At 33.3% G+C, this 15,195-nt stretch overlaps 2 protein-coding genes and 1 pseudogene across 2 annotated transcripts; all 3 read left to right on the top strand.

The window, feature by feature from the left end:
* Positions 1–146: 146 nt before the first annotated feature.
* Positions 147–3,738, top strand: LOC110728029 (serine/threonine receptor-like kinase NFP). The gene is given in 4 exon segments (XM_021907634.1): positions 147–900; positions 903–1,066; positions 1,069–1,494; positions 2,755–3,738. Coding segments are annotated over 4 exon segments (1,911 nt in total). The 5' UTR covers positions 147–314; the 3' UTR covers positions 3,490–3,738.
* Positions 3,739–4,981: 1,243 nt separating this feature from the next.
* LOC110727686 lies at positions 4,982–8,390 on the top strand (annotated as a pseudogene).
* A 1,762-nt stretch (positions 8,391–10,152) lies between these two features.
* On the top strand, positions 10,153–14,278 carry LOC110728028 (serine/threonine receptor-like kinase NFP; the record flags this gene model as incomplete). The annotated part of the gene is made up of 2 exons (XM_021907633.1): positions 10,153–11,301; positions 13,210–14,278. Coding segments are annotated over 2 exons (1,887 nt in total), but the record flags the coding sequence as incomplete, so codon positions are not given.
* Between the last annotated feature and the right edge of the window lie 917 nt (positions 14,279–15,195).

Genomic DNA, 15,195 nt, shown 5'->3' with positions numbered 1-15,195 from the left:
ATCTAAGAATATTTTTAAGAACAGGACCTGTATGGCTGTATTGAGAGGCAACTCTCATACTTGTATTTAAGATGAGAAAGAAAAAGAAGAATAGAAAATTCTATTGCACAGTTCTGTTAACTTTGTACAATTGACTAACCACTTTCAGTCTTCCACATCCTTATCTGAAAAGAGTGAAAACACAATTGTTCAACTTAAAAGGGCCCCAAAATGACAGACTCCCATGACCATTACTAATGCAGTTCACATCCAAACTCATAAATATGACAGCCAAATTTTGAGTTTTGAAAAAATTTCACAAAAATCCCAAAAAAATGTTACCAAAAACTCTTCATTTGAGTGAATTCTACTGTCTAATTCTGCTACTTTTCCTCAACATAATCCACCATTCTAAAGCTCAACTACCCACAAATGGCTACACTTGCACAATCAACAGCACAACCACCAATTTCCCCTGCCAAACTTATGTATTATACAGAGCTAAATCCCCAGATTTCTTAGACCTTGCTTCAATTGCTGATGTCTTCAATGTCAGCAGATTAACAATCTCAAAACCCAGTAATATTTCAAACCCATCTTCATCTCTTCTCCCAGATCAACCCCTTTTCATCCCTATTTCATGTGGGTGTCACCCTGTTCAAAATCAAACCCTTAAATCCATCTCTTTTGCTAATATGACTTACACAATCAAATCAGGTGACACTTTTTATTATGTTTCTAGTCATGTTTATGGTAATCTTACTACTTGGGAATCTACTGTAATTATTAACCCTACTGTTGATGTTTATAATCTTACTATTGGGGTTGATTATAATTTTCCTATTTTTTGTAAGTGTCCTAATAGTACCCAGTTGAGGAATAATGTTAATTTCTTGGTTACTTATGTTTTTCAGCCTAATGATGTTTGAGTAGTATTGCATCTTTGTTTGGAGTAAGTAGGCAGTCTATTGTTGATTTAAATGGGAATAATTTCAAGCCTATGGATACAGTTTTCGTTCCGATTTCGAAACTTGTTAAGCTTAATCAACCCCCTGGTGTTCCTACTAATCAGACTAATAGTGGAAGTAATCAACAATTGTTGTTAATAGAAACAATGATCATAAAGGGGCTGTTGTTGGTTTAGGTGTTGGATTGGGTGTTAGTGTTTTGTTGCTTGTTTTGGTTTCTGGGTTGTTAGTTTATAGGGAAAATGAGTATAAGAAAAAGTTAAAGGAGAGAGATTTTGAGGTAATTAGTAGGCAGGAGAATGTAGGAAAGGGTAGTGAGAGGAGAATTTTGAAGCAATTAGAACAGAATATGTTGTTAGCTGATGTTTCTGAAACTTTGGATAAGTATAAGATTTACGAAATCGACGAGTTGAGGAAAGCTACTGATGGGTTTGATGAGAGGAAGATAATACAAGGTTCTGTTTATAAAGGTTGTATTGAAGGGAAATTTTATGCTATTAAGAAGATGAAGTGGAATGCTTATGAAGAATTAAAGATCTTGCAAAAGGTATATCTATTTATTTTCCTTGTTTCAATCTTACTATTTTCTGTTACTTTTGTGTATTTTGTGATGATTTTTATGTATGTATTTAGTATGTTGAAGTTCAGCTATAAAGTATTTCTATATGTGGAGCATATGCTAATTTGCAGCCTTGTTTACACAAGAATCATTGTCCCCGGAGTTTGTAAATAATTTGTCTAGTGTGTTCTTGGATAATTTATTGATTTGTTATATGAATTCATATAGTATTCTGTCATGTTGGATATGATATTAATAGGTTTTGTTTAGATGATGTATATTCGAGAGTTGATAGGTTGATCTTTGGATCAGCAAGAAGCACACAAGTCCTTAAAATATCACTAGAGCCATTGGATTTAGATATAAGAATTTACCTCCGAAATTGTGCTTTATGCACCAGGCCACACTCATCCATTAATTACTTCATTCATGTCCGAGCTCACGAGTCAGGAGCTTGCTGTATCCTAATTCCCAAACAAACTATAAATTGAATTAGCTCTTTGATGTGATTTCAAGTACCTCGAGTATGATTTATTAGGGGGACCAAAAAAGGTAGTAGAAAAGTCTTTGAAGTGTGATTCAAACAGGGGAAAAAACAAGTGTCCTGTGGAATTATAGAGGAAAACCGTGATGTGGATTAGAGTCTAAGACATAGAAAGGCGGTTTTCTTAGCTTAGCTGAGACTAAATAATACAAGTATACCAATATTAAAACTAGGGGTTAGGTGTTAATTGTTGACTCATTATTGACTATAATCTATTTGAAATTGTGAATTTATTATTGGAGGTTTGCTTAAAGAATTTTTTATATGGCTGGTTGAATAATTTAGCAACTAATGTCAGTGGACAGCGTTTTAGATTGAATTAAAATAAAACACTGATGATTTATATTATTGAACTTCTTGGAATCATTAGTTTGTCTTGGAAGCATCACTTGTTAATATTTGATGAATTTGAGAATTTTTTTTTTCTCTGCCAAATGTTTGTTTTAAATTTTCTTATCATGAACTTAATGTGATGTGCAGTATACAATGAACTAGTTCAAATCAGTCTGCAAGTTTATTTTAGACTAGCTACTTAATTTCATTGTCTCTTTGACTTGGGTTTACCTTCTTTATAGCTTTTTTTGGGAAGGAGGGGGGATTGCTGAAAATCCTTAAATTTAAACTGATAATGTGAATTGAATTCGGGTGGAAATAGAATGATTTATATCTTTAATCTTGATACAATTTCCTCCTGTTGGTTGCAGGTGAATCATGGAAATTTGGTCAGATTGGAAGGATTTTCCATAGACCCTGAAGATGCTACTTGCTATCTAGTATATGAGTTCATCGAAAATGGGTCTCTTCATTCATGGCTACATGAGAACAAGGGAAAATTAAACTGGAAAACTAGACTAAGAATTTCTATTGATATTGCAAATGGTCTTCAGTACATCCATGAGCATACAAGACCTCAAGTGGTTCACAAAGACATTAAGAGCAGCAACATTCTCCTCGATGCCAAAATGAGAGCTAAGATTGCCAATTTCGGGCTAGCAAGATCCGGGTGTAATGCTATTACAATGCACATTGTAGGAACCCAAGGGTATATTGCGCCTGAATACTTGACTGATGGTATAGTCTCTCCAAAAATGGACGTCTTCTCATTTGGAGTAATTTTGCTCGAGTTGCTATCAGGTAGAGAGGCCATCGACGAGGAGGGAAAAGTACTTTGGGCTAGTGCCCATGAAATATGGGACTGCACTGATGAAGCAGAAAAGGTGAAGAAGTTGATGGAGTGGATAGACAAGTTCCTTGTAAAGGAATCTTGTTCGGTTGATGCCTTGACAAACATAATGAATGTCGCTGTTGCTTGTGTCAATAAGGATCCCTCAAAACGGCCAAGTATGGTAGATGTTGTGTACGCATTGTGCAAGAGCGATGACCTCTTCTATGACATATCAGGAAATGAGTTTTCTACATCTCCCATTACAGCAAGGTAGAACAAAAAAGGTATATTTAGGTTGAGATACTGCCTGTAGTGGTGTAGTCTTTGATCTGTAGATGGTATAAATATGTGATTGCTTGCTTTATAGATGAATTTTAGTTGTTTACCTTAAACTTATTTAGTTATTTAGTGGTATAAAAGAAACAAATGCAAATAATAATGTATTATAGGCGAAGAAAAAGCATGTGTTAGGCTGTTAGCGGGATGATAGATTATATATAGAGAAATTTGTGATAGTCTCATATTTTGGTGGCTTTTTATGTACTCTGTCCAAATAATATGTACTACTACATTTGTTTTTTCTTGGCCAAAGGGTGTTAATTATAGATGTGTGGAAAAAATTAAAATAAATAAATAAATTGTTCCTAAAGCTACCAAACATACATATGAAAGTACTGAAGACCACAATGAGGGTATCAATTATCTTGGGATGAATGTAGTAATACTCTTATAGTCTTACATAGTGAGGGTTGGGTGCATTCTTATGCTCCCAGTTTTCACTTATTTGAATTTAATTGACCTTATTAAACTTCTTTTTTTTAGTTGTAATTTAAACTTAATTTGTCCTTTTTTCTCTTATCGGGGCCTTTTTAAAAATAATTCAAAACTTATTAACCTCTATTAAGATAAGGTGGACAAAATATAGAAAAATGATAATGGGTTAGGCCATCTTGCGGCTCTATGTAACCTAATATGAAAAAATACGAATGACACAACTTGACATCTCACTATGTGTGATAGGCTTAGGTCATACTACGTATGTATATTTGGAAAAATACGATAAGAAACAGCATGATGGATCAAAGCACGCATAAATAAAATAATATTGGCATAAACACATAATGGGACATGGAGATGGGTAAATTGGACTGGTGTAGACCTGATCAAAGCTAACTCGGCCTAAAAAATGCCAATTTGAGCAGAATTTCGAAACTACCCCAGGCCATTTTTAGATAATGGATTTTGAGTTACTAAAAAATCAATTTTATTCAAAATTTTGGCTCGAAATAGCATGTTTGGGCATGGTTTTTTCAGCCTGAAATAGACCAATTTTTTGGGCAAAGTCTGGCCCATGATCACGTCTAGACGATTATCTAAACCGCCCTTTTGAGAATTTCAACATAGCAAGTAAACAGTGGTGAGCTAACCAATTCCAAAGCACGCATGCGAGCCTAATACATGACACCGTCCAAAACCATCTTTAAGAGCAAGACTTAATATTGTATTTAGATTTGAGAGGCAATCATAAAAACATGAGAGAAACAAGAGAGAGAGAGATAATACAAGAAGAAAATTCTTCTGCAGAGTTCCATTCAATTTGTGCAATTGATTAACCACTTTCAATGTCTTAACACATCCTTATCTCAAGAATAAAGACACATTCTCCTCATTAGAAAGAGCCCCATAAATAACAAACTCCCATGACTAGTACTTCTGCAACTAACATTCAAACTTATAATAGGAATAGCAGCCAAGCAGGGTAACCAATTTTTGACAATTCTACTATTGAGAATTCACTAAACTTAATACAGATTATACCTTCATTCCTTCAATTCACATTCACCAATTCACCTATAAATAACACATTAAAAAAATATATACAAAGAATCCCAAAAAAAGTGTTGCCAAAAATCTCTCATTTGAGTAATTTCAACTGTCTAATTCTGCTACTTTTCCTCATTATAATCCACCATTCAAAATCTGAACCAACTACAAATGGCTACACTTGCACAATCAACAGCACAACCACCAATTACCCCTGTCAAACCTATGTATTATACAGAGACAGAGCTAAATCCCCTGATTTCTTAGACCTTGCTTCAATTGGTGATATCTTCAATGTCAGCAGACTTTCGATCGCAAAACCCAGTAATATTTCAAACCCATCTTCATCTCTTCTCCCAAATCAACCCCTTTTCATCCCCATTTCATGTGGGTGTCACCCTATTCAAAATCAAACCCTTAAATCAATCTCTTTTGCTAATATGACCTATACTTTCAAACCAAATGACAATTTTTATTATGTTTCCACTGAAATTTATGGTTATCTTACCACTTACCAATCTACTGAAATTGTTAACCCAAATCTTGATGTTCATAGTCTTCCTGTTGGGGGTGAATATATTTTTCCTATCTTTTGTAAGTGTCCTAATAATACCCAGTTGAGGAATAATGTTAGTTTCTTATGTTTTTCAGCCTGATGATAATTTGAGTAGTATTGCATCTTTGTTTGGAGTAACTAGGCAGTCTATTGTTGATGTAAATGGGGATAATCCTAAAGTTTTTGATACAATTTTCGTTCCGGTTTCGAAACTTGTTAAGCTTAATCAACCAATTCAACCTCCTGGTGCTCCTAATAATCAGACTAATAGTGGGAGTAATCAGACTATTGTGGTGAATAGTAAGAGCAAGTTTAGCCCCAAGTCTTAAGACTTGGATGTGACATCATTTTTTGTGGTCCTCATTGAAAATGATGTCATCAAATTCTTGTTAAGACTCACTAAGATTTACACAAATTTATCACTTTAGCCCTAAGATTTAAATATTTGACATATTATATGTAGAATAGTGTAAAAGAAAAAAAGGGATAATAAAAATAAAAATGAAGTGGGTGAAGTGGGTCCCAATCTCAAGTCTTAAGTTGAGTCTTGAAATTTCAAGACTCAACTTGAGACTTGCTTGAGATTTTTAAAGAAAAATACGAAAAGTCTTAAGTACAAATCTTAAAACTCAAAATGATGATGTCACCCAAGTCTTAAGACTTGGGGCTAAACTTGCTCTAAGAGTGATCATAAAGGGGCTGCTGTTGGTTTAGGTGTTGGAATGGGTGTTAGTATTTTGTTGCTTGTATTGGTTTCTGGGGTGTCAATTTATACGGAAATTGACTACAGGAAAAAGTCAAAGGAGAGAGATTTTGAGGTGATTAATAGGCAGGAGAATGCAAGGAAAGGTAGTGAGAGGAGGGTTTTGAATCAATTAGAACATAATTTGCTGTTGGCTGATGTTTCTGATACTTTGGATAAGTATAAAATTTATGAAATTGATGAATTGTGAAAAGCTACTGATGGGTTTGATGAAAAGAGTGTGATTTATGGTTCTGTTTTTAAAGGTTGTATTAATGGGAAATTTTATGCTATAAAAAAGATGGAATGGAATGCTTATGAAGAATTAAAGATCCTGCAGAAGGTATATCTCATTTTTAACATGTTCTATAATATTAGTTATTTAGTACGGAGTATTTTTTTATTTTTTTTTAATTTTAATAGAAAAATCAATTCATTAATAAAAAAAATTACTTAATACTTAGTAGACAACATATATAGGTTTTCAAATTTTACAATTAATACAAGTACACAATGCAATATAAAATAAAAGTTCTTGCGTGCTGTAGAAAAAAGTAAAAGAACTTATCTTTTAAGGGAGAAAATACATTTACTTTAGAAAAGGAAGAGTTTTTATAAAATAAAATCCGATAAAAGTCCCTCTAGCTTAGAATTCAGTAATGGAGTCTAGGGTGTTATAGATCGGAGAGCTGAGAGGGGAAGAGCTAAATTTCCGTAGTTAGGTGAATTGTTTCCCCTAGAGCATGTAAAATATACTTCTAGTACATTTTTGGGTGATTACTAAGATATATAATTGGATTGTTATATGATCAGAGTGCATGTAGTAATATGTCATGAAGTAATTAGCTCATGATGCAATTTAATTTCCTCCTGTCATTTGCAGGTGAATCATGGAAACTTGGTCAGATTGGAAGGATTTTCCATTGACCCTTAAGATGCTACTTGCTACCTAGTCTATGAGTTCATTGAAAATGGGTCTCTTCATTTTTGGCTACATGAAAACAAGACAAAATTAAACTGGAAAGCTAGACTAAGAATTTCAATCGATATTGCAAATGGTCTTCAATACTTTCATGAGCATACTAGACCACAAGTTGTTCACAAAGACATTAAGAGCAGCAACATTCTCCTTGACAACAATATGAGAGCTAAGATTGCCAATGTCGGGTTAGCAAGGTCTGGGTGTAACGCTATTACAATGCACATTGTAGGCACCCAAGGATATATTGCACCTGAATATTTAACTGATGGTATAGTCTCTCCAAAAATGGACGTCTTCTCATTTGGAGTAGTCTTGCTCGAGTTGCTATCAGGTAGGGAGGCCATCGACCAGGAGGGAAAAGCACTTTGGGCTAGTGCCCATGAAACTTGGGACTATGTTGATGATGGTACCGAAAAGGTGAAGAAGTTGATGGAGTGGATAGACAACTTCCTTCTAACAGAATCTTGCTCAGTTGAGGCCTTAACAAATATGATGGATGTGGCTGTTGCTTGTGTTAACAAGGATCCCTCAAAGCGGCCAAGTATGGTAGATGTTGTGTACGTGTTGTGCAAGAGTGATGACCCCTTCTATGATACGTCGGGAACTGAGTTTTCTACATCTTCCATTACATCATGGTAGATCCAAAAAATATTTAGGTTGAGATGCATGTATATAGTCCCTGTAGATGGCTGTTGAACAAATGAACTCTTGATGTATAAAATTCCCAAACAACACATGTAAGTGTCTCACATTAAGGAAAAAAAAAAGAGAATTAAGTACTTTAGGGTTTTTCTACACGGTACCCCTACGGTATTCACTTTTCCAAGTCGTATCCACCCAAATCAAAATTCCACACTGTAACCCCAAGGCACCTTTAATGTGTAAGATAGATGTACCCCTGTCGTTAAGTTGCCGTTAACTATTGCCGTTAGTTTTAATTTCCTCACCACCAAATCCTAACCCTCACGACCCACCACCCACCAACACACCCCAGCTAAGCCACTCGTCGAACCCCACCTGCGAGCCGAACCTCGCCAGCGACCCCTACCATCACCCATCACAGCCCCACCACTACCCATCGGAGGCCCACCACCACCTAGTGCACCACCAAAGAAAGAGTTCCAATGCAATGGAGGAGTTTAATTCGAATTGAAATTTTGAAAATTGGTTTAGGGCTTTTGTTTCATAGAATTCAAATTACAAAAAGTTGTTAATTGTTGTTTTCGTTTTCAAATCAAGGAATTTGGTTCAAAACAATTGAAAACCCTAATTTTTCCCCCAATTTGATTTTCAAATCAAAGAATTTGGTACCTTAGGGTTACAGTGTGGAATTTTGAAAATGGGTGGACATGGACACAGCTTGGAAAAGTGAATACCTTAGGGGTATTGTGTAGAAAAACCCAATACTTTATTAGGCTAAAGGGTTGATCCCTCTATTATCATATGGTTTTATCAGGAACCTCCTGTGTTCTTGTGGAATGGACTCTTTCTGCAAAAGAAGTATGAGTCATGGGTCAGCATATATACATATATATGTATACATATAATAAGGAACAACCTGATAAAACAAAGCTCGGATAAATAAAGTAATTTTGATGAGTTTATCCCCAGATCGAAACTTGTTCTCTAGACTTTACCACATAAGTTTTCCACTAACTTTTAAATACATTTATATTATTCAAATTCATACAAGTTTTTCTCCAAATTCACGAATTATCCCTAGACTCACTCCAACTCACTTAACCTTTTCAAAATATATTCGTTTTTTGTTAAGTATCTTTACATGCAAACTAGCCATTGGGATTGAATTTCCATCTTGGTTGGTGAGGTGGCAAGTTTTGATTGGCAAACAACCAAATATTGCAGCATTTGTTCCCCATGCAAAGTCTTAACATGAGTTTTGCTTTTCCAAACTCTATGCAAGACTATGTTGAGACTTTGCTCAAAACTTGCAATAAACTTACCCGGCCTAAGGAATGCAAGCTGGCACACATTGGGCATGGTCGGGCTTGGGCAATTGGACTCGTGTAGATCTTATCAAAGTTATCTCGGCCCGAAAAGTGTCAGTTTTGGGCAGAATTTCAAGCAATGGGTATTGGCTACATACTAATGTAGCTATTATAGCTGAAGCCCAGTGCGGCCCAAATCAACTCCACGCTCTATAAAAGGAACATTTAGTTCAAAAAAGTGAACATCTAATAATAAAAATGAACATGTAATACTAAAAAGTGAACATGTTATAAAAAAAATGATCATTTGTTATCATATAATCATATATTTGCTAGACCACGACCTTAAAAACGAACATTTAGTAAAAAATGAACACGTAAAAAAAGGAATATTCAGTAATAAGAAATGAAAGCCTAAAAAAACGAACATTTAGTAATAAAAAGTGAACATATTAAAAAAAAGAAATGAACTTTTAGTATATTAGACATGAACATTTATCATACAATCATAAAATAGCTAGACCATACCAAATACAATGAAGATTTCGTAAAAATATATGAGCACATTAAATATTTGATGATTTAGTATTAAAAACGTGAAAAAATTAACACGTCAAATAATATTATGAACATTTAATATAATATTAAAATGAACATGATTTCATACATTTATATAAGTTCAAATTCGTTGTATATAATAAATTTACGAAAAATAAAGCTAAAATAAATCGTTAAAATATGTTCATTTTTAGTCTACTTAATGTTCATTTTGTACAAAATTGTTCAATTTTAAAGTACTTCGTGTTCATTTTTTTTTACAGAAATTATACACAAGTTCAATTGTAATTATTAATATTTTAGCTCTAAAAATTTGAATATATATCCACCTTAAATCTAATTCAAAATCTGAACCAACTACAAATGGCTACACTTGCACAATCAACAGCACAACCACCAATTACCCCTGTCAAACCTATGTATTATACAGAGCTAAATCCCCTGATTTCTTAGACCTTGCTTCAATTGGTGATATCTTCAATGTCAGCAGACTTTCGATCGCAAAACCCAGTAATATTTCAAACCCATCTTCATCTCTTCTCCCAAATCAACCCCTTTTCATCCCCATTTCATGTGGGTGTCACCCTGTTCAAAATCAAACCCTTAAATCCCTTTCTTTTGATAAAATGTCCTATACTTTTAAACCAAATGACAATTTTTATATAGTTTCTACTGGAATTTTTGGTTATCTAACTAGTTACAACTCTACTGAAATTATTAACCCTGATGCTAAACCTCTTAATCTTTCTGTTGGGGTTGATTATTATTTTCCTATTTTCTGTAAGTGTCCTAATAATACCCAGTTGAGGAATAATGTTAATTTCTTGGTTACTTATGTTTTTCAGCCTGATGATGATTTGGATATTATTGCATCTTTGTTTGGAGTAACTAGGCAATCTATTGCTGATTTAAATGGGGATGATCCTGAAGTTTATGAAACGATTTTCGTTCCGGTTACGAAACTTGTTAAGCTTAATCAACCCATTCAGCCGATTCAACCGGCCCCTGCTCCTCGAGTTCCTACTAATCAGACTAATAATAGTGGCAGTAATCAAACAATTGTGGTGAACAGTAAGAGTGATCATAAAGGGGTTGTTGTTGGTTTAGGTGTTGGATTAGGAGTTAGTGTTTTATTGCTTGTTTTGGTTTCAGGGTTGTTATTAGTTTATTGGGAAGTTGACTTGAGGAAAAAGTCAAAGGAGAGAGATTTTGAGGAAATTATTCGGCAGGAGAATGTAGGTCATGAGAGGAGGATTTTGAAGCAATTAGAACAGAACTTGCTGTTGGCTGATGTTTCTGATACTTTGGATAAGTATAAGATTTTCGAAATCGACGAATTGAGAAAGGCTACTGATGGATTTGATGAGAGGAAGGTGATACATGGTTCTGTTTATAAAGGTTGCATTGATGGGATTTTTTATGCTATGAAGAAGATGAAGTGGAATGCTTATGAAGAGTTAAAGATCTTGCAAAAGGTATAGTATTCTCATTTTTGTACTCCATACTTGTTTTAATATTATTATTCCGTTGATTATGTGAATTTTGATATTCTTTGATGAATCAGTATTTAGGTTTAAGTTTTTAATACAATAAGATCGATTCGTTGATATAAAGACATACGAAAACTACTAAAGTTTTTCATAATATCATATTGAATCAAATAAATAAATTTCCTTTCTATAAAGTATAAACTACGTTTGTCGATTAAATCTTATTTTGTGGAACATTTTCGCTCATCTACATTCTTTTTGGAAAAACAATCTAAGGATTTGTTGTAACCCTCATAATAATTTTATCTAATTTATTATATTATATTTACGAAATTAATGAATTTTTCCATCCAATTCTTCTATAATGAAACAATTTCACATATATTAGAACAAATGTTAAGCCGTATATTTGTGTTTATAAGTTAATCCTCTCTCAAAAGAGGTGATGAAAAACCCTAACTTTCCAAAGAAAAAATTATTATGGAAGAGTTTATAAATTTTTTATACAAGAAATAAAGATTGTGATTACCACTTATAAAACTCATAGCCCCTTAAAAATTTAACAATAAAGGATATGATGTTAGAGAGGGAATGAGAGAAAGAGCTAAATTTAATGTGAAAAAAAAAAAAAAAAATTGTTTGGTAATTGCCTAATTGGCTTTTAAGCTGGTTTTTCCGCCAAAAGTCAAAAGCTAATAAGAGTAGTTTTTCGATTGGTTTTTGACTTGTTGGTTCACTTTATCACTAATAAACTGCTAACAACTATAAATAATTTTACCAAATACTTTTGTAAACAAGTGGCTTAGATAATTAACTTAAAAGGCCAATACATACAACTAATAGTTCCAACTAGTCAAACAAATCAAGTAAACAAGCCAATAACCAACCGCCGATTGCCAAACAATCCCATTGTTAATTTGTTATATTTCTCTAAAATACCACTAGAACCACTATACAACAATCGAGCTATATGTACACGGCGGCCGCCGCCATGAGTATTTGAATTAATTGGAGATGCTCTGAGCTTGAATTGACTTTTTAATTTGTATTCAAATTAATTCAAACAAGGGGAAAAACAAGTGTCCTTTGGAATAAAATTAGATGGTAAACCGTGATGAGTGGATGAGAGTGAATGAGATATGAATATCCAAGGATGATAGGTGTGTATTGTTGACTCAATATTGACTTTAATCTATTTGAAATTGAGAATTTATTATTGAAGTTTTGCTTAAAGATTGTTCACTACGTATATGGTTGGTTGAGTAATAGAAAAATACAAGTTTATTATATTAAGTGGTAAAATTGTAAATAAATCATTAACTTTTCATTAAACGTCACACTTAATGATATACAAAAATCTTATTTTTGTTGATTTATTTACAAATTGACACTTGATAAACATACGTGATAAATTGGGACATCCTCGTACAAATTAGCAACTAGTATAAGTGAACAGTGGATGAGACTAAATTAATCAAATGTAAAACACTACTGATTTTTGTATCATTGAACATCTTGGAATCATTAGTTTGTCTTGGTAGCATAACTTTTAACATGTAAATTTTGGAATTTTTTTTCTGCTAAATAGCTGTATTTATAATGCTAATTTTGATATGTAGTAGTATACAATGAGCTAATGAACTAGTTCAATTTAGTTTAAAATTTTCTGATAATTACTTATTTCATTTTATTGTATCCTGGACTTGGGTTTAATCTTGGGGAGCAAGAATCACTGAAAATTGTTTAACTTAACGTAATAATGTGACAACTGAATCTCACCCTGCTCTTGTGGCGCTCTAAAAAAAAAAAAAAAAAAGTAGCAACTGAATTCGGATGGAAGGAATATAAATTAAGTAATTAACTTGTATTACCATTTCCTCTTGTCATTTACAGGTGAATCATGGAAACTTGGTCCGATTGGAAGGATTTTCCATTTGCCCTGAAGATGCTACGTGCTACCTAGTTTATGAGTACATTGAAAACGGATCTCTTCATTTTTGGCTACACGAAAACAAGAGCAAATTAAACTGGAAAGCTAGACTAAGAATTTCAATCGATATTGCAAATGGTCTTCAATACTTTCATGAGCATACTAGACCACAAGTTGTTCACAAAGACATTAAGAGCAGCAACATTCTCCTCGACACCAATATGAGAGCTAAGATTGCCAATTTCGGGTTAGCACGGTCTGGGTGTAACGCTATTACAATGCACATTGTAGGCACCCAAGGATATATTGCACCTGAATATTTAACTGATGGTATAGTCTCTCCAAAGATGGATGTCTTCTCATTTGGAGTAGTCTTGCTCGAGTTGCTATCGGGTAGGGAGGCCATCGACCAGGAGGGAAAAGCACTTTGGGCTAGTGCCCATGAAACTTGGGACTACACTGATGATGAGACCAAAAAGGTGAAGAAGTTGATGGAGTGGATAGACAACTTCCTTCAAACGGAATCTTGCTCAGTTGAGGCCTTGATTACTATGATGGATGTGGCTGTTGCTTGTGTTAATAAGGATCCCTCAAAGCGGCCAAGTATGGTAGATGTTGTGTATGTGTTGTGCAAGAGTGATGACTCCTTTTATAATACTTCGGGAAATGAATTTTCTACATCTTCCTTTACATCAAGATAGAACGGAAAAATATTTAGGTTGAGATGCATGTAGTCCCTGTAGATGGATGTTGAACAAATGAACCGTTGAAGTATAAAATTTCCATACAACATATATAAGTGTATTTCTCCTCGTATTAAAAAGAAAAAAAATTAAGAGAAATTTAAACATTTTATAGAGCTAAAGGATTTCTCCTCGTATTCTTATATGATTTTGGGATAGAATCTCTTTTGATCTTATAAAGTGATTCTTTCTTGGTGACAACAGGTGCAACTTCGCACTAATAGTTTGTAATTTTTGTTCAATTATTATGTCAAACAAAAATTGTGGCATGGGTCTGCCTGTTGAATTTACACAATTACTTCGCACCTATGCGGCTATGTGTGATGAGTATTGCTTAGACATACATTGTTTAGTTGTGCAGTGTGATACAAAATATAGTCTTCTATCTTCTATTATTTGTTAATAGTGTATTTCCAGTTAATAACATAATGACAAACTTGTAAAACACAATTTATTAGACCCAATAATTCTAGAGAAAATGATATTTACCCAATCCCAAAGATAGATTATCACTATAACACTACTCTTGTGAAAGACTAAAAGAGTGTCAAACACCAAGTACAGTAGTCGTTAATTGCCAATAATTGCATGGGCCTGTTGAATTTATTTTGGGCTCAAAATTTATTGGTGCCAAACTAATTCTTGTGTGAACCTTGGCAATTAACCCATACAACATATCCGCGATCCGCCAAAATCAACACTACGCTCTACAAAATGAACATTTAGTTAAAAAATATGATCATGAAAAAAAATGAACATTTAATAATAAAAAATGATCACGTAAAAAAATGAACATTTAATACTTATAATGCATATGTTTCATAATCATATTATTTTTTATTTCTTCAGATATTTACGTTCATAATTAAATGCATTATATTCATAATAATATTTTATATGTTCATATATAATTTCAAATATTCATAATGTAAATATGTGTTGTTCATGAAATATTAATTAAATCTATTTATGCATATGTTGTCTTTCTTAAATGTTTATGTTCATATTTTTTTAGGTATATGTTCACATTTTAAATGTTTATATTCACTTTAAGATCGAAAACCAATGCTTACGTTCATATTTGAAATGTTATGTTCACTTTCTGAAAGGCATAAGTTCATATTTTTTATGTCTATGTTCACTTTCTAAAAAGGTAATGTTCACATTTAAAGGAACCTATGCATATGTTCATAATGCAAATATTCA

This window comes from Chenopodium quinoa, unplaced genomic scaffold (genome assembly GCF_001683475.1).
Source record: "Chenopodium quinoa cultivar QQ74 unplaced genomic scaffold, ASM168347v1, whole genome shotgun sequence".
Classification (NCBI taxonomy): Eukaryota; Viridiplantae; Streptophyta; class Magnoliopsida; order Caryophyllales; family Amaranthaceae; genus Chenopodium; species Chenopodium quinoa.
This window is presented reverse-complemented; position numbering and strand designations above follow the sequence as displayed.